Source organism: Capricornis sumatraensis, chromosome 8 (assembly GCF_032405125.1).
Source record: "Capricornis sumatraensis isolate serow.1 chromosome 8, serow.2, whole genome shotgun sequence".
NCBI classification, from domain to species: domain Eukaryota; kingdom Metazoa; phylum Chordata; class Mammalia; order Artiodactyla; family Bovidae; genus Capricornis; species Capricornis sumatraensis.
This window is the reverse complement of record NC_091076.1, coordinates 71,200,696-71,224,879: the sequence shown is the minus strand read 5'-3', so window position 1 is coordinate 71,224,879 and position 24,184 is coordinate 71,200,696. Positions and strand designations below refer to the sequence as shown.

At 35.8% G+C, this 24,184-nt stretch overlaps 1 protein-coding gene across 2 annotated transcripts in view; it reads right to left on the bottom strand.

The window, feature by feature from the left end:
- The window catches only part of TAOK1 (TAO kinase 1), a 55,415-nt gene that overhangs the window by 12,556 nt on the left and 18,675 nt on the right, over positions 1-24,184 (bottom strand). Inside the window, exons 7-16 of one of the 2 annotated variants that reach the window (XM_068978971.1) lie at positions 22,038-22,129; positions 18,645-18,738; positions 16,972-17,053; positions 14,156-14,323; positions 11,867-12,070; positions 9,967-10,101; positions 7,273-7,509; positions 4,929-5,057; positions 4,641-4,844; positions 2,752-2,991 (exon numbers count right to left, since the gene is read on the bottom strand). In XM_068978971.1, coding sequence (XP_068835072.1) covers positions 2,752-2,991; positions 4,641-4,844; positions 4,929-5,057; positions 7,273-7,509; positions 9,967-10,101; positions 11,867-12,070; positions 14,156-14,323; positions 16,972-17,053; positions 18,645-18,738; positions 22,038-22,129 — 1,585 coding nt within the window. The remainder of the gene's footprint in view (positions 1-2,751; positions 2,992-4,640; positions 4,845-4,928; positions 5,058-7,272; positions 7,510-9,966; positions 10,102-11,866; positions 12,071-14,155; positions 14,324-16,971; positions 17,054-18,644; positions 18,739-22,037; positions 22,130-24,184) is intronic. The other variant, XM_068978972.1, reaches the window with a different exon arrangement.

Below are 24,184 nucleotides of genomic sequence, written 5' to 3'. Positions count from 1 at the left end.
CAGCAGTTTCACAGCATCATCTTTCAGGATTTGAAATGGCTCAACTGGGATTCCAACATCTCCACTAACTTTGTTGATAGTGATGCTTTCTAAGGCCCACTTGACTTCACATTCCAGGATGTCTGGCTCTAGATTAGTAATCACACCATGGTGATTATTTGGGTCGTGAAGATCCTTTTTGTACAGCTCTTCTGTGTATTCTTCCACCTCATCTTCTGCTTCTGGTAGGTCCATACCATTTCTGTCCTTTATCGAGTCCATCTTTGCATGAAATGTTCCCTTGGTATCTCTAATTTTCTTGAAGACATCTCTAGTCTTTCCCATTCTGTTGTTTTCCTCTATTTCTTTGCATTGATCGCTGAGGAAGGCTTTTTTATCTCTTCTTGCTATTCTTTGGAACTCTGCATTCAGATGCTTATATCTTTCCTTTTCACTTCTCTTCTTTTCACAGCTTTTTGTAAGCCTTCCTCAGACAGCCATTTTGATTTTTTGCATTTCTTTTTCTTGGGGATGGTCTTGATCCCTGTCTCCTGTACAATGTCATGAACCTCTGTCCATAGTTCATCAGGCACTCTATCAGATCTAGTCCCTTAAATCTGTTTCTCACTTCTGCTGTATAACCATAAGGGATCTGATGAAGGTCATACCTGAATGGTCTAGTGGTTTTCCCTACTTTCCTCGATTTAAGTCTGAATTTGGCAATAAGGAGCTCATGATCTGAGCCACAGTCAGCTCCTGGTCTTGTTTCTGTTGACTGTATAGAGCTTCTCCATCTTTGGCCGCAAAGAATATAATCAATCTGATTTTGGTGTTCACCATCTGGTGATGTCCATGTGTAGAGTCTTCTCTTGTGTTGTTGGAAGAAGGTGTTTGCTATGACCAGTGCATTCTCTTGGCAAAACTCTATTAGCCTTTGCCCTGCTTCATTCCGTACTCCAAGGCCAAATCTGCCTGTTACTCCAGGTGTTTCTCGACTTCCTACTTTTGCATTCCAGTCCCCTATAATGAAAAGGACATCTTTTTTGGGTGTTAGTTCTAAAAGGTCTTTTAGCTCTTCACAGAACTGTTAACTTCAGCTTCTTCAGCGTTATGGTTGGGGCATAGGCTTGGATTACTGTGATATTGAATGGTTTGCCTTGGAAATGAAGAGAGATCATTTTGTCATTTTTGAGATTGCATCTAAGTACTGCATTTCAGACTCTTTTGTTGACCATGATGGCTACTCCATTTCTTCTAAGGGATTCCTGCCCACCGTAGTAGATATAATGGTCAATGGACCACGCAGAAGAGTCCCGGCTGTGATGGACTGAGCAGAAGCGTGGCTGAGAGGAGCTACCCCTCACCCAAGGTCAGGGGCGGTGACCGAGAGCGCCAGGCTGTGACCGCCAGGAGCGGCCGAGAGGAGCTACCCCACGTCTGAGGTTAGGGTAGCAGCCGAGACGAGTTATCCCACACCTGAGGTCAGGGGCGGCGGCCGAGACAAGCCACCCCACGCCTGAGGTCAGGGGCAGCGGCTGAGAGGGGCAACTCCCCGTCCAAGGAGCGGCAGCTGCGTGGGCAAAGGAGGGCCGAGAGGAGCTACTCCACGTTCAAGGTCAGGAGGGGTGACCCTGAGGAGATACCCCCTTGTCCAAGGTAAGGAGCAGCCCTGAAGAGATACCCCACGACCAAGGTAAGAGAAACCCAAGACTGTAGGTGTTGTGAGAGGGCATCCAAGGGGGGACACACTGAAACCATAATCACAGAAAATCAGCCAATCTGATCACACGGACCACAGCCTTGTCTAACTCAATGAAACTAAGCCATACCGTGTGGGGCCACCCAAGACAGACAGGTCATGGTGGAGGAGTCTGACAGAATGTGGTCCACTGCGAGAAGGGAATGGCAAACCACTTCAGTATTCTTGCCTTGAGAACCCCATGAACAGTATGAAAAGGCAAAATGACAAGATACTGAAAGAGGAACTCCCCAGGTCGGTGAGTGCCCAATATGCTACTGGAGATCAGTGGAGAAATAACTCCATAAAGAATGAAGGGATGGAGCCAAAGCAAAAACAATACCCAGTTGTGGATGTGACTGGTGATAGAACCAAGGTCCGATGCTGTAAAGAGCAATACTGCATAGGAACCTGGAATGTCAGGTCCATGAATCAAGGCAAATTGGAAGTGGTCAAACTTCCAATGGCAAGAGTGAACATTGACATTCTAGGAATCAGCGAACTAAAATGGACTGGAATGGGTGAATTTAATTCAGATGACCAGTTAAATCACATAAGTGCTAAAACTGATGTCCCTGATCTCCTTTAAATTCCTGGAGAAAGCTGGAAGTTGCAACTATTAGGAAAACAAAAATGGAATAACTTGATGTTAAAATCAAGCCAGTTTGGTTCAAACTGAGTAAGTAGATACAGATACATAACTAAGAGGAAATGGTCATTTTCTTCCCTAGTAAAGTAACAACAATCTCCTTTATAGAAAATCTTGAGCTCATTTGTCATCAAAAGCAGACATTCTATTCAAAGCCTGACTATAACTGTGAAACATTGCTTTTTGCCTCACTTTTTACATCGTATCTGCAAAGATCACACTAGTGTTTATAAACTTTCAAACTGAAAAGGTTAACAATAAGAAAGAGAAAGTAAAGGTTAAACACCAAACAACTCTATACCAAGCCCTACTGCTGCTAACTTTTAAATCATCATTCATTTCACAGACACGTTACTTAAATAACTTTAGCTTAGGCTAAAGGTACCTTCAGACTCTTAGGCTGTTGTCGAACCTCCATGACATGCTTTCGCCTTAGCTCTCGTTCTCTTCGCTTATTATATTCTAGCTGGTTAGTGAGCTCAGTTTGATGCTGCAATCTGATCAACTCACAGCGCATCTTCTGAATTGTGTTGAGGTGGCGGAACTCCAGTTCTTGCATGGATTCATGCTGTCGTAGTAGCATGGCATGCTCTAAGTCCTTCTGAGTCTGTCTTTTATTTAACTCCTAATCCATAATACAAAAGACAAAGGTATATTTATCGCTTAACAATGCCAGGGGAAAAAACCCTAAGAAACAGATTAACCAGGAAAAAGATGTAATCCCAGATTCAATAATGACTGCACAGTAAATATCAGATTTTATGACCTACACAGTAGTAAATGCGCAGTTAGTAAAGACAAATTTCCTTATTCTAGTATTTACTATTCTTTAATACTATTTTATGCCATAAGCTTAAAACATATCAAATCTCAGTAGACTTAATATCCTTCTTTCTTTCTTTCTTTCCTTCTTTCTGAATTTTGTATTTGAAGAGAACCCAGAAGCCATTCTATGAATTTCTTCAGAGTGTCCTATCCAATTCTATTACATGCAGTATACCCAGTATAGTGTAATGGATAAGAACATGGACCTGGCTCTGCTACCTACAGTCACCGAGTCCTTGGGTTAGTTGTTTAAACCTACTGTGCTTTAGTTTCATCACTCTTCAAAGAAATAATAGTATAGCTATTGTACAGATTTAATGTGAGGATGAAATGAATTCATAAACGGAAAGTTCTCAGAATAATACCTAGCACATGATGCTCGATAAATGTTTTAATTCCTTTTTTTTTCTTTCAGATTAAAAAGAACAAGTGTAAAACACATACACGTCAAACTTGTTCCCTTTGCCCCTGCAAACCCTTCTGCAAAGGACAACAGTTTGAAGAAAATGCTTCCCAACCTTCCCCATGCTACTGTGAAACAACTATTATACAAAAGCATATAGTTTAAAAAACTGAGACAACATAGGCATGTAATGTGCTTTCTTCAGCTAACAATATAATGGACATATATCCAGATCCGATCAGTATATACAGATCTTTAAGTTTCACCATAGGTTTCTGCTTTGAAATACTATAATTTTCCATTTTTTGCTTTATAAAAAAATTTTCATTAAATGTTGATGCATCATGCATCATATAATCATGTTATTATTTCTTTAGGATAGAATCCTAGAAGTGGATTTGTAGGTAAAAGCATATGAGCTCCAAAAGGGCAGTATCAATTTATACTCTTACAAACACTGCACATTTCCCAAACCTGTTACTAGGATTCAATGTTGCCAGTCTGTTAAACTGTTCTTATTTAACTGATGCAACTACTTTAATTTGAATTTCTTTAATTATTAGTAAATTTGAACAATTATGCTATACTTGAAGTTTATTTTAAGCCACTCTTGGAAATTAGCTAATCTGTGCTCAGAGGTATCCCTGATACTGAGAATATTTGTTTTCCCTGACACAAGAGTTTCTATGTTTGCTCAATTAAGTACATGATTATAAAGAAAGTATTAAATGGTAACACGTAGGGGATATAAAGACTGGAAGAAAACAAAACCAGTGACTTCATAAAATTTTCATTCTAGGCAAGAAGAGAAACTTCTCCCCCAAAAGTGTGTGTGTGTAGGAGAGAGAAGTACAGAGAATATTTAAATAAGGAGGAGGATTTGGATATTAGGGGAGGCATTTCTGAGGAGAGACATGAACGGGGGGAAGCAAGCCATGTAGATAATCTAGGAAAGAAGAATCAGGCTGAGGGAGGCACAAGCGCAAAGGCCCCGAGACTGAGAGGGACTAACATATTTTCAGAAAAGATTCACGTTTCTAACGCACCTCCCTGACAAGGTCCTGCTCTAAGTTATGACGCCCAAGTAACATTCTTCTCTTGAAGCGACGGCATTCCAACTCTAGATACTGTCTCTGACGCCGTAGAAGATTAGCCTCTTCTTCTGCTTGGAAATGCTGTATATTCTCCTTCTGCTTTGAAAGCCATTCCTGTTTTTCTTTTTTGGGGGTGCTCTGATTTTCATTCAGCTCCTGGTAACATAAAAAACTCAGTTCAAAATACATAAAAATCAACTGCATAAATATATCATGTGGTATTTGGTATTAAAAAAGTACCTCCTTAAGCTGCTCTTTTCGAAGTTTATATTCTCTTTTCTGAGACTCCAAAAAGCTGTTTAGTTCCTTCTTCTGTTGGGCCTGAATATGTTGCTGAAATTTTTTCTCTTCATTGGCCATCACTTTAGCCTATGAGAAATTTAAAAAATGGATCGAATTAGTTAAGTAGACAGATTGAAAACAACAGTTTAATATATACCACTTAGGATAAAATCTGTATAAGTATTATCAAAATAAGAAGATCCAACAAATTACTAATAAGTATTACTTAGCATCTTATTTGAATTTCAGAGAACCAGTAAAATGGGACTCATCTTTAAAATGTTGACCTATTACAGAATTAAAAAGCTTTCACCTTTTAAAAAACTTAACAATATGCCCCCCAATAAAAAAATAAGTATTTATTTTAAATATAATAAAATCATGACCTTTTATTTAGATTGACTTGTATATTAAATAATATACTCCTCTCCAAAGTAAACCTTGGCCTTTAACTTATGTATTAAATAAAAATGTTAAATATTAGATACATATATATCATACTGTTTTATTTCTGATTACATATGATTACATATGCAATGTATATTCATTGTGGATCATTTAGAAAATACAGAAAAACACAAAGGAAAAAAAACTTTGTATGAGTTTAGCATTCAGAGAAAAACAAGAAAAACAGTTTGATACACACCTTTCCTATTTTTTCTATGCATGCACACATTTTAAATAAATCTGTAATCACACTGCACATCCTATGTCATGATCTGCTTTTCTAAATATGTTAGTATTTATCTCTTCCCAAGTTATTAAAAATACTTTCTAATGCCCACCAGGATTCTAAATATCTATACATTCTTTACTCAAGATAATTCAAAATTAAATAATTATTTACTCAATAAATTATTTTGCCAATTCTCTACTATTGTGATTGCAGCCATGAAATTAAAAGACACTTACTCCTTGGAAGGAAAGTTATGACCAACCTAGACAGCATGTTAAAAAGCAGAGACATTACTTTGCCAACACAGGTCCGTCTAGTCAAGACTATGGTTTTTCCAGTGGTCATGTATGGATGTGAGAGTTGGACTGTGAAGAAAGCTGAGTGCTGAAGAATTGATGTTTTTGAACTGTGGTGTTGGAGAAGACTCTTGAGAGTCCTTGGACTGCAAGGAGATCCAACTAGTCCATTCTAAAGGAGATAAGCCCTGGGTGTTCATTGGTAGGACTGATGCTGAAGCTGAAACTCCAATACTTTGGCCACCTCATGCGAAGAGTTGACTCACTGGAAAAGACTTTGATGCTGGGAGGGGTTGGGGGCAGGGGGAGAAGGGGATGACCGAGGATGAGATGGCTGGATGGCATCACCGGCTCAATGGACATGCTGCTGCTGCTGCTGCTAAGTCGCTTCAGTCGTATCCGACTCTGTGCGACCCCATAGACAGCAGCCCACCAAGCTCTGCCATCCCGGGGATTCTCCAGGAGTTTGGGTAAACTCCAGGAGTTGGTGATGGAGAGGGAGGCCTGGCGTGCTGCAATTCATGGGGTCACAAAAAGTCGGACACGACTGAGCGACTGAACTGAACTGAACTACTATTATGAGAGTGGGTCTTTTACTTTGGGGGGGGGGAAGGTGAACAGGGTAACTATAATAAATAATGCCTCAATGTGGACTAGCTAATATATTTCTAGATATTGTGTTAATTTACTGGGAAGCTTACATTTTACTTGACAAACGTGACTATCAAAATAAAATTTAACTGATGGGACATCAAAAACATTAGGTTTCCCATAAGAATCCTAAAAAATATATACTTAAATCATACAGTAGAATGACACATTTATAAATAAACAAAATGGGCCAAATCTTAATTTGAACCTCTCTTATTATCTCTAACATTCTGTTATATTACAGTAATCTTTAATTATTCTGATGTTAAAATGCTACTATAAAGTGAAGGAAGATTTCCAAAAAACACATGATTTTTTGAGACCTAAATCACCTATTGATAGATGATTAAGAAACTCCTCATACTATCAGAGTACCTTGGGCCTAGAATGGTTGCATGATTTACCCACTGTGGTAACAATAAAACTATGAGCATTAGGAAATAATCCCACGCCTACTGGTTCCCAGACTTAGTACCTGATACTACACGTGTTATATAAATGCTTCTCCCTATTCCGAATTGAACTGACTTGGTTCTAGGGAACATATCCTAACATCAAAATGCCATCTTGGTTAATTCTGAGATGCTTATGATCTACAGTAAATAAATTAATAACAGTGAATCAACAAAAGAAGAAAAAAAATAAAAGAAAAAAAAATTAATAATAGTGAATCAGCCACCTCTTTTTCCATAGCAGCCTGATGTTTCTTGATAAGTTTCTCCATTTCTGCAGCAAAATTGTTACGCTGTGTTTCAAGATCTTTGTCTAATCTGAGGCGATGTTCATCCATCTCAGCCTTCAACTTATTTTCCAGAGTCATCAGCTGCTTTTGATGTTGCCGCCTCATTCTCTTATAGCCAGACATTTGTTCTCTAAGCTCAGAGTCCTGCTCATGTTCCTGCATTTGCCTTGTAACCTAGACACACAAACAATGGAGAGAAAACAATAAAACAAAACATTTTTTCTTTCAGAAGCATTTCAGACCACTCTATTAGTTATCCAAGTAAACAATTACTCTAAGAGATTCCAATGAGCAGTTTCCAATTAAAATTCCAGGCAATCTTTTAAAGAAATAGACAAGCTGGTTCTAAAATTTATATAGAAATGTAAAGCAGCTACAAGAAGCAAAACATTCTTGAGGGAAAAAAAGTTGGAAGACACACATTTCAGTAATCAAAATGGTGTGGTACTGGTGGAAGGACAGGCTGAACAGATCAAAGGAACAGAATAAAATCTAGAAACAGATCATATATATTTAGTCAACTGATTTTTCTACCAAAAAGTCAAGTTAGGTCAAAGAGGAAATAAATGTATTATCAAATTATAACTGGTTCTCTGTATATAAAACTCAAAAACCTTGACTTCTGTATCACTCTATACCAAAATTAATTTGAAAAGAATCATTTGACATAAACACAAAATCCAGAATCATAAAAGTAGAATAAATCACAGAATATCTTTATGACTGTAGGGCAGACAAGTATTTCCTGGGTGGGACACAGAAAGCACTGACAATAAAGAAAAAAATGTGTAAACTGATTTTTTTAGTTGAGGTGAAATTCACATAATATAAAATAAATTATTTTAAAGTGAACAACACTAGCATTTAGTATGTATATGTATTTTCTTAGTTGATGATTAGCATAATGCATACCACTAAAAATACTTCAAATTGAACACCTAAGATCTATGTATTTTATTGTATTAAAAAAACCCAAGGCAGAGCAGTCAGACTGAATTATAGTACATGGTACTTTTATTGAAAAATACAGCTACACATATCTTTGAACACAAATCTACCTACTGTATGAATGTTTTATCTGAAATAAATAGACTTAATAGGTTTAGGGACATGGATCTTAAGTTGTCTAAATCCATAACTTAAGAGAATTCCTCAAGAATTCCCTAGTGGTCCAGTGGTTAGGACTCTGTGCTTGCAATGCTGAGGGTATGGGTTCAATCCCTGGTCCTGTAAGCTGAGTAGCATGACCAAAAAAAAAAAGTTTCCTCAATTAATTTGAGGGAGCTAAAATTTGACACAGAAGGCTTGTTTGGAAAACATTAATATGTACCCAGTCACAAAGATGTTTTCCCAACAAGCTGGCTTTGTCCAGGTATTTGTTAAAATGGTCATGAAAAAACTAAGCAATCTTTGCTACTTTCTCTGTTCAAAGAATTATTTACATGTTGAAGACCAGCAGGAATGACTTGACTTATCATAGGGGATGGTGTTTATCTTTTTGTTTTTGAATTTACTTTTATTTTTGGCTGGGGTGGGTCTGCTCTAGTTCCTGACTGCAGGCCTTCTCTACCTGTGGCAAGTGGGGGCTACTCTCTAGTTGTGGAGCACAGGTTTCTCATTGTGATGGCTTCTCTTGCTGTGGAGCATGAGCTCTAGGCGGTTGGGCTTCAGTAGTTGCAGCACATGGGTTTACTTGCTCCTTGGCCTGTGGGATCTTCCAAGACCAGGGATTGAACCCATGTTCCCTGTGCTGGCAGGTGGATTCTTAACCACTGGACCACCAGGGAAGTCCAGGGGATGGTGTTCTTGACCCTAGATGTCATTCAGATTCATGGGCCACAGCATGAGATTTACAAGATCTGTTATATAGTTGATAATTCAGACAATTTCTATATATTTTTTTCTTTCTGTCATATTTACTAATAACCTATTTCCTTTTGATATCTTAACATCTTTCTATCCCCACCTTTATCATGTTTTGGTCCTACATATCTGACTGATCAGGGTTATAAGTACCCCAGTATAACAACATCCTTGTAATGAACAAATAATCCATTTTCATTATTTGGGAAGTCAGGAGAACTACATTTTAATTATATCAAATTGGATTACTTGCTATTTCAGAAACACTTCCCCTCATTTTTGTTAGCCTGTCAACTCTTAGGTGGAAACTACATTTTTTCTCTCCCCTTGTGCCTAAAACCAACTAATTATTAAAGGCTCAAATGATTTATAAATACTCAACCTAAATCAAAGGTAATCTGAATTCCTATTTAGTACCTTTTAGCCTTCTGGGTTGGGAAGATACCCTGGAGAAGGGGATGGCTACCCACTTCTTTCCTAGAGAATTTCATGGATAGAGGAGCCAGGCAGGCTACAGTCCACAGATCAAAGAGCTGGACACAATTGAGCAACTATCACTTTCAGCCCTCTTAAGCATTTAATATATTCTAATATATTAGTTATTTGTATACACATCTCTCAGAGTGCTTTCTATAAGATCTTTCTTATAACAGGCAGTTAAATGTTGAATAAATGTTAGAAATACAAAATACAAAAAAAAAGATATAATTATACTTGAATATAGATGCCAAGGTCTAACATGAAAAACGTATTTGGGGTAGTGCATACCAGTGATGCTGTTCGTATAGTAGCAAAGTGTTCTCGATTACGGTAGTGTGATTTATGACGAGATACTTGAGGTGGAGATTGTGGATCCGATGCCCTTGTTCTAGGATCTCCCTCTTCTCTGTAATTTTCTTCCTCCTAGGCAAAGAAACAAACATCTATTGTGAACAAACACAGTTTGGGTGAACTTTCAAGAAAATTAAATTTTAAAGACAAATGAATCAATAAATCTCAAAGACATAATTATAAAAAGCAAAAATAAAAAATGGGAATGCTGACATTTTATTTTCAACATAATTTGAATCAGGAGACATTATCTCCTCAATGTATGAAACAGTATACAGAATCAGGATAATGAAACATTATGGCTAGATTTATATAATATTCATTAAGTGCAAAATTACAAAGCCTTAATATAACTTAAAAACAAAGATAATAAAACATGCAGCCAGTATTTTAAATAGCAGTAATAAAATTAATTACTTTAGGGCTCTTGGGTTTAAGAAGTAATAATATAGCTTAAAAAAACTTTGTAATACTCCTGCCACCGGTCCAAAATAAGTAAACAACAAATAACTGTAAAAATTTTAAGAATCAATGACTTTCTTGATATATACATTACTTCAATTACTGAAAAGGCAGTCAATTAGCAACCAACTAGTTACATGAAGGCAATGGCAACCCCACACTAGTACTCTTGCCTGGAAAATCCCATGGACGGAGGAGCCTGGTGGGCTGCAGTCCATGGGGTCGAGAAGAGTCGGACACAACTGAGCAACTTCATTTTCGCTTTTCACTTTCATGCATTGGAGAAGGAAATGGCAACCTACTCCAGTGTTCTTGCCTGCCCCCTCTCCCAGGGACGGGGGAGCCTGGTAGGCTGCTGTCTATGGGGTTGCAGAGAGTCGGACACGACTGAATCGACTTAGCAGCAGCAGCAGCAGCAGCTACAGGAATAATCTTTTTTATGGGTGATCCTCTTGCCTAAGAATATAAACTCTCTATTTCATCCTCTACTCAGCCCCTGGTAACCTCTATTCCATCTTCTATCTCTATGAATTTGCCTATTCTAGGTATTTCTTATAAAAGGAATTATAGAATATTTGTCCTTTTACATCTGACTTATATCACTTAGCATAATGTTTTCAAAATTCACTAATGTTGTATCATGTTATCAGAATTTCCTTCCTTTGTATAACTGAATAATATTCACCATATATATATACCATGGTTTTGTTTATCCATTCTTTCCACCTTTCATCTATTTGTGCCTAATAACTTTTTAGGTAACACTGCAAGCTGTGAAGTTAAAAAAGGAAGCATTCCTATTAATTGTTAAAGGAGCTATCCAATCTTAAAATATTTTGAAGAACATTTAAAATTTTGCATTCAAAAGTATAATGACTAATGTAGTAAATACTCATTATTTCCTAAACCCAGAATTTATATTTTTCCATAATTAGACTCTAAGTTTTATTTTAAAGCTGTAAACATTATATAGATAATGTAAAGTGACCAAAATCATTTGTGGTCACCATCCATCCTAATTCTTTTTCCCACGCTTCAAAAATATTGTATTAATATTACAATGAATTTCATGAGTATACCTACTATTTTTAAAGTACTTAATTTTCCATCTAAGTGACTTCAAATAATACATTATATATAATATTTCTTCTAAGATATTTTTAAAATATTCTTTCCATATTCTCAAGACATTAGTTTTACAAATGCAGATATTATACTGGAAATTAACAAGCCTATTGCCATCTTCCAATAAGTTACCTAAAACTGTTCCCAACTTCTGAAACAGAAAAAAAAAAAATTTTAAACTCTTAATCTAACCAGATGAAGAAAATTATTTATCAAAGCTGATTTTTTTCACTGAAATCCAAATACTCACAGGTTTTAAGTGGATGACAGAACTATTAGACATCACTGTGTGGTCTCCCTCCATCATGTCTAGCTCACTCTTGTCATCTGAGGCATCTGGAAGACTGTTAACACTACTACTTTGGCTACTGGCACTGATGGACATACTGGGAATAGACTGATTACTTCCAACACTATTCACTGTTCCTGTCCGTCCAACACCATGATCTTGTTCCTAGGGAAAAAAAGACCAATAGGTTCAAATATCTCTATCTCTCTTGATTTCTTGAATAGAAGCATCAAACACTGCTTGGCCAACAGTCTTTAGAAAGTCAGAGGTCTATCATGAGATATTCCCTTTATTTGGTGAAACCAGGAAGTTAATCCGTAACAGAAAAACAAACAAATAAAAATGACCAACAAGTACATAACAAAAACCTGACCAACTATGTGAAGTCAATTTATCAGTTTTGGGTTACTTCCGAAGTAAAGCATTTTCTCTAAACTGCCATTTTTTGAAATCCATTTTTACCACACATCTTATTGGGCATATATATTTTGCTCATTTCTCAATAATTCCCATGGTTAAAATAAGCCCCAACCATGAGAATTCCCTGGTGGTATGGTTTAGGAGTCCAGCACTTTCACTGCCAAGGGAGGGCCTGGGTTCAATCTCTGGTCAGGGAACTAAGATCCCACAAGCCACAGGGCGTAGAAAAAAAATAAATCAGAAAAACAAGCCACAAATTAAAAAAAAAAAAAATCCTAGAAACACCTCCTTTTAGTTATTTTTTGTTGAAGTCTTTTGTAAGTATATTTTTCTTTCTTACTTAAAAATTCTACCACCAAAGAATTCCTATTTTTCTTAAATTAAAATTATCTATTACATATACATATATACACACACACACATATATATGAAATCACAAGAATGTTTTTCTGAAGTGACCAGGAAAGTCAAGGTATCTAGCTACCAACATTTTAGTAGTGTTACCATACCAAAATTCTCTAAGATATGGAGAATTTAATATAGACATATGGTATATACAGAGGAACTTTTCTCATATCTCTAGCCTAACAGAGATGCTGTTATAGATTTAACTACATGATAAATTTATTAATTTTTAAACTTAATTTTATTAAAAATTTTATTTCATGTATCTAAAATACCCCACAATAAAGTAACCCAAAGCAATTTTCAAAAGACTATCATTAGAACTAAAAAATGAAAAAACCCAAAACTGTCGGTTAAGAAAATCTTACATTTTATAGTTCAGTAATTGTGCAGCACTATTAAAAAGTAACTGCTTCTAGTTTCCAAATGTAAAATGACATTTCTCACCGGAAAACAGTAAAAAACAAACCAAAGTTCTGGAATTCTGACAGAAGCAAAGAAAAGTGAAACTACTTTATAGTAAAAGCTTTATATGTATATTTCAACATGAGAAAGTTCTATAACATATCCATTGCAAATTTGTATTCCCATTCTCCCTAAAAAGCAACATAGAAAGAACCTGACCTTGAGAGTGAGAGCTATCTGAATTTGAACTCATAGGCCTCTACCTACACTGAGTAAACCACTGAGCCTTGCTTTACACATAGCTTCAATATTCTGGCTACCTGATGAGAAGAGCCGACTCATTGGAAAAGACCCTGATGCTGGGGAAAGTCTGAAGGCAGGAGGAGAAGGGGACGACAGAGGATAAGATGGTTGGATGGCATCACTGACTCAATGGACATGAGTCTGAGCAAACTCTGGGAGATGGTGAAGGACAGGGAAGTCTGGTGTGCTGCAGACCATGGAGTCGCAGAGAGTCAGACACAACTGAGTGACTGAACTGAACTGAAAATAAGTATTTCAGAACTGTGTAGATGGAATGAAACTATGCAGAACTGAAAAGAAATGTCCTTGGTGATAGAGTAGAATGCTTAGTAACTTGCTAATGACTTGTCAGTGAGTGCTGTCAACCTCCAGAGTCTATAATTTTATATATTTTCAAAAGCATGTCTCTCGCAATTGAGACAATAAGGCAAAAAAGGGTTCAGTGGCTAAAAAATTTGAAAGGGACAAGATTAAACAAAGTTGAATTTATTTAATAAAAGATGTTGCTGAGCTTTACTATATATGCCAATGTGCACAACAAAGGGACTGAATTTAAGGAACACAGAACTGTTTTTCCCACATGTGATTTTATAGCACCAGTGTTAAGAAAACACAAATGGGAACCACTGATATAAGAGATTCATGATGTAAAAGACGAGTTCCACAAGAAAAGAAGCCAATGAAGAGAGCTCAATATTTGATTCATTTATAAATCACCTCTTCTTCTTCCTGTGCTTCTACTGCTGGTCCATTATGTGCCTCCTGGAACAGGAGTTTCTTCATCTTTCGATACTGCAGATTGTCCAGCTCTCTTACTGCATCTTTCGTCCTCTGAATAAGATCTATTAACACTGTTTCAGGGCGCTCCCGAAGAACAAACATGTGCTGGATAAAAGAATGCAAAAGTCAAGCTGAAACCTATTATTTTTTCCATTAATACAAATGTACACCTCTCTTAGCTGCAGAAGGAAATGGCAACCCATTCCAGTATTCTTGCTTGGAAAATTCCATAGACAGAAGAGCCCACTGGGCTACAGTCCATGGGGATACAAAGAGTCAGACACAACTGAGCATGCACACATGCCCCCCCTTCTTAGACTCCAGAGTTACTATCCTAAATAATCATCATAGATAATGCATATAATCTATAGCTATTCTATTTCTGACTTCTTATACTTACAAAATCATTATTTATATATATTTACTCTGTGCCTACATTTTATATAAACTCTGGTCAACTAAAAATGTAGAGTTGAAATGATAAAAGGGTTTAATTAAATACTAAGAAGTAAACCCAATTACAGCCCTAAACAGATGCTAAAAAAAAAGGTTTACATATTCTCAGAACTGTTGATTTCACACAAAAGGCATGTCAGTTCTGAGTTTTATTAGGTTTCAAGAGAAATGCATTTACTGCTGGTGAATTATATAATATAAACATGGATATTGTGGGTTCCTTTATATGTTACATAAACAATACTCTTCATAAAACACTAGTAGTTGATTAAAAGGCATATTATTAGTGATTTTTACTAACACTGAATGAAACTTAACCTTATCAAATAAGGAAAAGTACAAAGAATAATTCCACCTTTAGAGTATCACTGCTACATTGATAGATTTCTTTTCAGAAATTTTCTATATACAGATTTTTGTTTTATAGATCATAAATAAATAAATATATAGATTGCAGAAAGACACTTTCCACCCTTGACTTCATGAGATGGCCCTGAATTTCTGTAACACTTACCTTTTTTGTTAGCCAAACTTACTTCTTCTGTAAAGACTTCTAATTATACCGTATTTGGTTCTGCTTCACTATCATAAGACTGTTATTTCAAATTCGTAAACATAATGCCTACAGAATATTTCATCAAAGGCTTGTGCCAAAGTTCCATTACCCTAATTCTGGACAGTTATTTCCAACTTTTAATTCAGAGATAAATAGCTTCATAGAATTCTTTAAAAAACTTTAAAATTCATTAGATTTTTTTTTCTATTTTTTTCTTTATGATGAATCATGAAAGAAATGTCAGGCCAAAGGGAAAGAAACACTTGCTAGATATTTCCTATCATTTCCAATAAGGCTTGTGCCAATATATGTTATCAACTAGGTAAATGAACACTATTCAGACTTGGAACCTAATCACCAAATACCAAATACCTGGGCTTGGTAGGTTGGGTTATACCCAAAGAGCTTCTTTCACCTATACTGGGCAAGTATGAGGGGTTGGGAAGATCCCCTGGAGAAGGAAATGGCAATCCACTCCAGTACTATTGCCTGGAAAATCCCATGGACAGAGGAGCCTGGTAAGCTACAGTCCATGGGGTCGCAAAGAGTCGGAAACGACTGAGCGACTTCACTCACTCATGAGAAACAAGTCACATTCTTCCTTTTTCCTGAGCCTTAGCTTGGTATGTATCACTATTTATCAATACAATATTCCATCTTCTTATCCCAACTTCATATCTTATATTTCTAAGTCTGCCAGTTTTCTACATACAGATCTTGCTTATTTTTCACTAATATAATTCCCAACTATACCAAACCTTTTGTTGCTATTTTGAGTACCAATTTAGTCAAGTTTTCATTTCGTAGAGTATGAGTGAGCTTATTGCCTAAAATTCCTCAAGCATTATTGAAAATCAATACTGCTCTTCTACACATTAAAGTTTCAAGTAATACTATTGAATATATATAATAAGATCCTTTCAATTTCTTTGTATCTTTAACTGAGGTCCATTGATGAAAATAAACTTAATCCATCTGAAATTGTAAAACATTCATGCGAAAATAGGCTACTTAGATTTTATAGTGAAAAACCAGTAAGACTTCTTAGGGTCACCAAGAAAATCAAATCCCATTTTACCACTGCTTTATCTAGATGTTTTAAGAACTATATTAAGCTCAACACACTATCCCTGGTGGCTCAGATGGTAAAGTGTCTACGATGCAGGAGACCCAGGTTAGATCCCTGGGTTGGGAAGATCCCTTGGAGAAGGAAATGGCAATCCACTCCAGTACTACTGCCTGGAAAATCCTATGGACAGAGGAGCCTGGTAGGCTACAGTCCATGGGGACTCGCAAAAAGTCGGACACGACTGAGCAACTTCACGTTCACACTATTACTGCTATTGATACAATAGTCAGCTGCCAAATGAAATAATAAATTTTTGAGAACAGGAAGCATATAAATCTCATATTTAAACGAGGCAATGAAACTTTGTGAAATCTGGAAAGTACACATGATTTTAAAAATCTTTTCATTGCTAAGTTAGAAAAATTTATTTTCAAAATGGAAACAAAAATATGACATCCATTTTAACAATTTCTTTTAAAATCTCTTTTCTCTCACAATATTTATGTAAATATATCACATATCATTTCTATTTCCTTCATATTACTTTAATAGAATACACAATTAGTATTTTAGTTAAAAACCAGTAGCGCATACCATACTGATTCCAAATCAAAGAAGAATGACACATTAAAAAAATTTCTTAGAGGTAGAAAACAGTATAATTGAACTGACCTTTAAAAGTTCCTCTGATGTAGGGCGATCTTGAGGGATTTTCTGGAGGCAAGAATCTACAAAGTTGCGAAAATAATCAGACCTATTGTAAAGGAAAGTATCAAGTGAACATATTGCTATTTCCTTTAAAAACACACCAGCAAAACAAAGCATATGCCTACTGTTGGGAGGGGAGGATGGAAATGAAATGATAAAAAAAAGCAGATATAGATACATTTCATATATGTCTATGAAAAGTTATCTAAAGCACAGCCAATGAATCTTCTTCATTTTCCAAAGATAAATTTGCACAGATTATTTTAAATTTCTGCTCCCGCAATTAAAATATCACAGCTCATTCTATATCGAGGGAAAGTTAGACAAGCCAGTATTTTCTTTTTTGCATTCAAATCTAGGATAACTTTCTTATTATTTTTCTCCCTATAAACCACCTCTCTCTCTTCTTTGCCCCTTGGATCATCTTCTGTATAGTGTGATTCAGAGTATTACTCCATTTGCTTTGGAAGCAGTACTCCGTACAGCTAAGTATTTGGTATCCCTGAGCAAATGGATATAACTTCCATTAAATCCAGAAAACCAGCTGAGATTTCTTTTTAAAACATTTAAAACACTGGAAGTCTGTAACCCATTATTATTGTAAAATGTTACGGATGAGAGTTCAAAGAGTATTAAGTAATTACTACTCCACTGGTGTTTGTCTTCAATATCTAAGTAAGATTTTAAATTCCTTATAGACAAAAAAGATTCTCTTTTGAATCCCTGAAGTATCAAACACAGTGTGTAGACCATCTGTGTTCGATTTATTATTTATATGTATCATAATACTAAACTCTGTGCCAAAAGATTCCTTTTATGTGTATTTACTTAAGTATTGAGACCTATGAATGTGTTAGTTAAGCTTTATCGTTGGAACATTAAAATTATTTATTATTAAATTTCTTCAATAATTATTTAATTATTAAAATAAATTGGCAACTAATGTATCTATCTTGAACTTTATGATATTTATTAAATATGCTGTTTATTTCCTTAGAATTTTTCAAATGTTTGATACCCATGAGTAATTAATTTCCCACTAAAATTTTCTATCACTGATGAAATCCTGGTTTTTAAAAACTGTCTCTATAAGCTTTTTACACAAACTTAATTTTTCAAATCAAGGAAGTAATAGGAGAGAAAAACATTAAGCAATCTGAATAATAATGTCATGACAATTAGAATGATTCCAAAGTTATGAATTTATCTGGTAATTCTGATAAATCAAACCGTTTTACCGATGTCATATGCTATATAAATTATAAGCCATTTCCCAACTGAACATCACTACAGGTCGTGGCAATCAATATTTCAGTTGTAAAGTACTATGTTTAAATCATGCTATTTATCATATAATCAGGGTTACATGTGTTTCCAAAGTTCAAAAAATGAAATATTTTTTTGTAAAAAGCAAATACTTCTTGCTTCTATGTGGTATCATCTATCCTTTATTTCTGAACTGAGTCATATATCTGCTAAGAAAAGCACACATAATAAAGGATACACATGATAGAACCTGTTTTAATACTTTTTCAGTAATACATTTTACCTAATTGAAATGAAATCACTTTGATAACATTATGAAAAAGCATTTAATTTGTACAATGTTGAGTAATGTATCTCTTAGCAATACTTACCATTCGTTAGACTGTAGTGTAGGGGATTCATTTTGGGCTATGTGATATAAGGCACTCATTGCATTCATATTAAATAAAGGAGGTTTCCTTTCCGCTGTAAAAGAAGAAAAATTTTCCTGTTAAAATATGTGCCTATTAAACAGGGACACACAAGTACTGTTTTTTGTTGTTTTTTTTAAATAATTTTAAACTTCAAGTAGAGTTCAAAGAATTTTTTCAAGTCAATCAATGTGCAATAAATTGCTGGCCAGATGCTCCTCCACCATTCCTAAATACTTTAGTGTTTATTTTCTGAAACATATTCTCATATTCTACTAAAAAAAGTAACACATCCACTAAATTAGACCTTTAACACTGATACATGACTATCATCTCATCCTCAAACCCCATTTAAGTTTCAATCAAGTATGCCAATAATGTCCTCAGTAGCAAAAGTGTCCTTTGGTCCTTTGTATCCTTCAAGGAAACTGTTTTATCTAAGTTGTTAAATTTATTAACATAAAGTTGTTCACAGTATTTCCTTCTGATTCTTTTAATACCTGTAGTGATGTCATATCTTATTTCTGATAGTGCTTTGTGTCTTCTCTCTTCTTTTCCTGATCAGTTTGACTAGAGGTTTATCAATTTTATTAATTTTCTCAAAGAAGTAGTTTTTAGTTTCACTGATGTTCTCTACTGCTTCTCTGCTTCTATTTAACTGATTTCTGCTTTGATATTTTTATTCTTTGTTATGCTTATTTTGGGTTGAATTTCCCTTTCTTTATCCAGACTCAAGGTGACAGCTGAAGTCATTACCTTGATTATTTTGAAGTATAGAAGATTTTTCAATATCCCTCAATTTTGGTTGGTTCTAATGATTAAATTTGGGTCATATAACTTTGATAGAAATATCACAGAAGTAAATAATATATTTTTCAAATTTACTCTATGAGATGATATATAATTTCAAATGGTTCCATTTTTGATGGTATTCACTGATCACTTAAGGTAATCAAAAAAGATGTTGAATTTTGTCTAAAGCTTTTTTCTGCATCTATTGAGATCACTGTATGACTTTTACCCTTCATTTTGTTAATGTAATGTCTCATTCTGATTGATTTGTGGATTTTGAACCATCCTTGATCCTTGGAATAAATCCCACTTGATCATGGTGTATGATCCTTTTACTGTATCATTGCATCCAGGTAGCTAATATTTTGTTTAGTATTTGTCCATCTATGCTACTATTATTGTGTGGCTGTTGATTTCTCCCTTTAGGTCTGTTTATATTGTTTTATACATTTAGGTGATCCTATGATGGGTACATAAATATTTACAAATGTTATAACCTCTGCTGAACTGACCTCTTTGTTATTATGTAATATTCTTGCCTCTTATTGCAGCCTCTTTTTTAATTAAAAAATTTTCTCCAGCTTTATTGAGACATAATTAATATATAACATTGTATAAGTTTAAGGAGTGCAATGCGTTGATTGGATAGATTTATATATGGCAAATAATTCTCACCATAGCATTAGGTAACACCTCCATCCTATCACACAATTCTTATTTCCTTTTTGGTGATGAGAACATTTAAGGACCAGTCTCTTGCAACTTTCAAGTATATGATGTGGTGCTGTGATGAGGTTTACACTCAGGTAACTGACATCTTAAGATGTGACAAGAATTCCCTGGCTGTCTAGTGGTAAATACTTGGTGCTTTCGTAGCTGTGGGATGAAGTTTAGGGAACTAAGATCCTACAATTTTTGAGGGCCTGAAGCCCACCAAGCTTCTCTGTCCATGGAATTTTCCAGGCAAGAATACTGGAGTGGGTTGCCATTTCCTCCTCCACAGTCTCTGTTTTAAAGTCTACTTTGTCTGATAGTCTTTGTTTTTAAAGTCTATTTTGTCTGATATTTATAAAGTCTGTTTTGTTTGAGACTTTTGAACTATGGCATTGGAGAAGACTCTTGAGAGTCTCTTGGACTGCATGGAGATCAAACCAGTCAATCCTAAAGGAAATCAACCCTGAATATTCATTGGAAGGACTGATGCTGAAGCCGAAGCTCCAATACTTTGGCCACCTGATCTTAAGAGGCAACTCATTAGGAAAAACCCTGATACTGGGAAAGATTGAAGGCAGGAGGAAAAGCGGACGACAAAGGACAAGAGAGTTGGATGGCATCCCTGACTCAATGGACAATAAGTCTGGGCAAGCTCCGAGAGATGGTAAAAGATAGCAAAGCCTGGTGAGCTGGAGTCTATGGGGTTGCAAAGAATTGAACATAGCTAAGAGATTGAACAAGAACCCCAGTATTCTTTTGGTTTCTATTTACATGGAATATCTTCTTCCGTTCCTCACTTTCAGTCTCCATGTGTCCCTCACATCTGGACTGAGTCTCATGTAGGCAATATATAGATGGGTTTTGTTCTTTCATCCATTCAGTCATTTCATTTCTTTTGATTGGAGAATTTAGTTCACTTACAATTAATTACTGATAAGCATATGTACCCATTACATTTTGTTAATTGGTTTCTGGCTGTTTCATAATTCCTCTGCTCCTTTCTTTTCTCTTGCTCTCCTCCTTTGTGATCTGATGACTGTCTTTAGTGTTCAGTTTGGACTCCTTTCTCTGTATCTTTCACGTCGCAGTTTACATTTTTCTATCTTGTGTCTCCATGAACAAATTACTGTAGTTAATGGTTCTTTTATTTTCCTTCTAATCCTTTTATACCCTCAATATATACTTTTATAATCAGAAAAAGTGGTACATTTATTTTTATAAACACCATTGTATAATTATGCCTCAAAACAACAAACTAGAGATCTTCTTCATCAGATTAACTGTAATCAAACATATAAACCCACCTATGGAAAATCTTGCACTTTAAGATTTCTTGGTCATTAAGACATAAGCTATGAGATGGTCCACTGCTTTAAACATAGTTCCATTTATATGCAACAGAACAAAATGTATGCATAGAATCAAACTGCTACAATATGTGGGCAGACACATAGATTCACATATCTAACTCAAAGTAGTAAGGACCTCAGGTAAAGGTAAGTAACTCATAAATGCTTTGGAGACCATCTGTAGATGGCAAATCTAGCAATCACACATATAATCAAGGGTTTAACAAGTATTTGTTAATATTAACACAATTATACAGTGGGGAATTATTTAAGATCTAATTTAACAGAGCAAATATAATATATATATAACCTAATGTATATATTATATATAACCTATATACATAACCTAATATATATATCAGATAATCAAAATGAAACCTTTAAAATATACTGCTCCCTTTAGCGACCAACATAAAAAATAAAAAGCTGTAGTTTGGTATAGAAATGGAGGTAAAACACAGATCAAAACTTACTACATAGTAATAAAGAACATGCTTACCTAATTCAATACATGTTATACCAAGAGACCATACATCTACTTTTCCATCATACTGTCCTTCATCCATGGCTAAAATTACTTCTGGGGCCATCCTAAAAAACAAAATGTCATTTAAATTAAAGTTTAAAAAAATGTATGCTATTCTTTCAAAATGTAATGACTATCTATATGGAAAACACTTGTGTGGATTCCTGGCAACCCATCTAGACGTAATAATTTTGAAAAAGAGAAATAAATGCTTAACAGGTAGTGAGGTAAATATTTAACTTTGCCTGTATAGTGTGAGACTCATTCTCACCATCTATCATGATCATGTAACAGCATCCTAAAGGAAGGATGCCTGAGAGCAAGGCTGTATTCTGCATCTGTTCAAGTTTGCAGGTTCGAATATTGTATATCCTTTAGGCCAGTGAGTCTCAAACATTTTGGTCTCAAGATTCCATCTGATTTTTGCTTGAAAGAGGGAATTTTATCACTGGCACTGAATACTATCAGTTGTTTCCCTTGAAATGACAAGCTCACTCCATGTATTTCAGAAAGTATCTGTCACACTATCCAACAATGAATAACCATAGCTTGTCAGTCTTCTTTCAAATTAGAATAGTGTTCCAAAGTGGCTAGGGTAGCTGATAACTAAAATCATTACAAAATTATTAACTTTATAACCAACCAACATGAGTCTTGGTTATAAAATGAAACACAGGACTTCCCTGGCAGTTCAATTAAAACTCCATGCTCCCAGACCAGAGAGATCAACATGGCCAAAAAAAGCTAATTCCTGTCTTTCAGTTCACTCCCTCAGTCGTGTCCGACTCTTTGCAGCCCCATGGACTGCAGCACGCCAGGCTTTCCTGTCCATCACCAACTCCCAGAGCTTGCTCAAACTCATGTCTATCGAGTCGGTGATGCCATCCAACCATCTCATCCTCTGTCATCCCCTTCTCCCGCCTTCAATCTTTCCCAGTATCAGGGTCTTTTCCAATGAGTCAGTTATTTGCATCAAATGGCCAAAGTATAGGAACTTCAGCTTTAGCATAAGTCCTTCCAATGAATATTCACGACTGATTTCCTTTAGGACTGACTGGTTTGATCTCCTTGCAGTCCAAGGGACTCTCAAGAGTCTTCTCCAACACCACAGTTCAAAAGCATCAATTCTTCAGTGCTCAGCTTTCTTTATAGTCCAACTCTCACATCCATACATGACTACTGGAAAAACCATAGCTTTGACTAGACAGACCTTTGTTCGCAAAGTAACGTCTCTGCTTTTTAATATGCTGTCTAGGTTGGTCATAGCTTTGCTTCCAAGGAGCAAGCATCTTTTAATTTCATGGCTGCGGTCACCATCTGCAATGATTTTGGAGCCCAAGAAAATAAAGTCTCTCACTGTTTCCATCATTTCTCCATCGATTTGCCACAGAGTGATGGGACTGGATGTCATTATCTTCGTTTTTTGAGTGCCGAGTTTTAAGTCAGCTTTTTCACTCTCCTCTTTCACTTTCATCAAGAGACTCTTTAGTTCTTCATTTTCTGCCATAAGGATGGTGTCATCTGCGCATCTGAGGTTACTGATATTTCTCCCAGCAATCTTGATTCCAGCTTGTGCTTCATCCAGCCCAGAATTTCTCATGAAATACTCTGCATATAAGTGAAATAAGCAGGGTGACAATATACAGCCTTGACATATTCCTTTCCCCATTTGGAACCAGTTCGTTGTTCCAGGTCCAGTTCTAACTGTTGCTTCTTAATCTGCATACAGATTTCTCAGGAGGTGGGTCAGGTGATCTGGTATCCCCATCTCTTTCAGAATTTTCCACAGTTTGTTGTGATCCACACAGTCAAAGGCTTTGGCATAATCAATAAAGCAGATGTTTTTCTGGAACTCTCTTGCTTTTTCCATGATTCAGCAGATGTTGGCAATTTGATCTCTGGTTCCTCTGCCTTTTCTGAAACCAGCTTGAACATCTGGAAGCTCACAGTTCACATACTGTTGAAGCCTGGCTTGGAGAATTTTGAGCATTACTTTACTAGCATGTGAGATAAGCGCAATTGTGCAGAAGTTGGCACATTCTTTGTCATTGCCTTTCTTAGGGACTGGAATGAAAACTGACCTTGTCCAGTCCTGTGGCCACTGCTGAGTTTTCCAGATT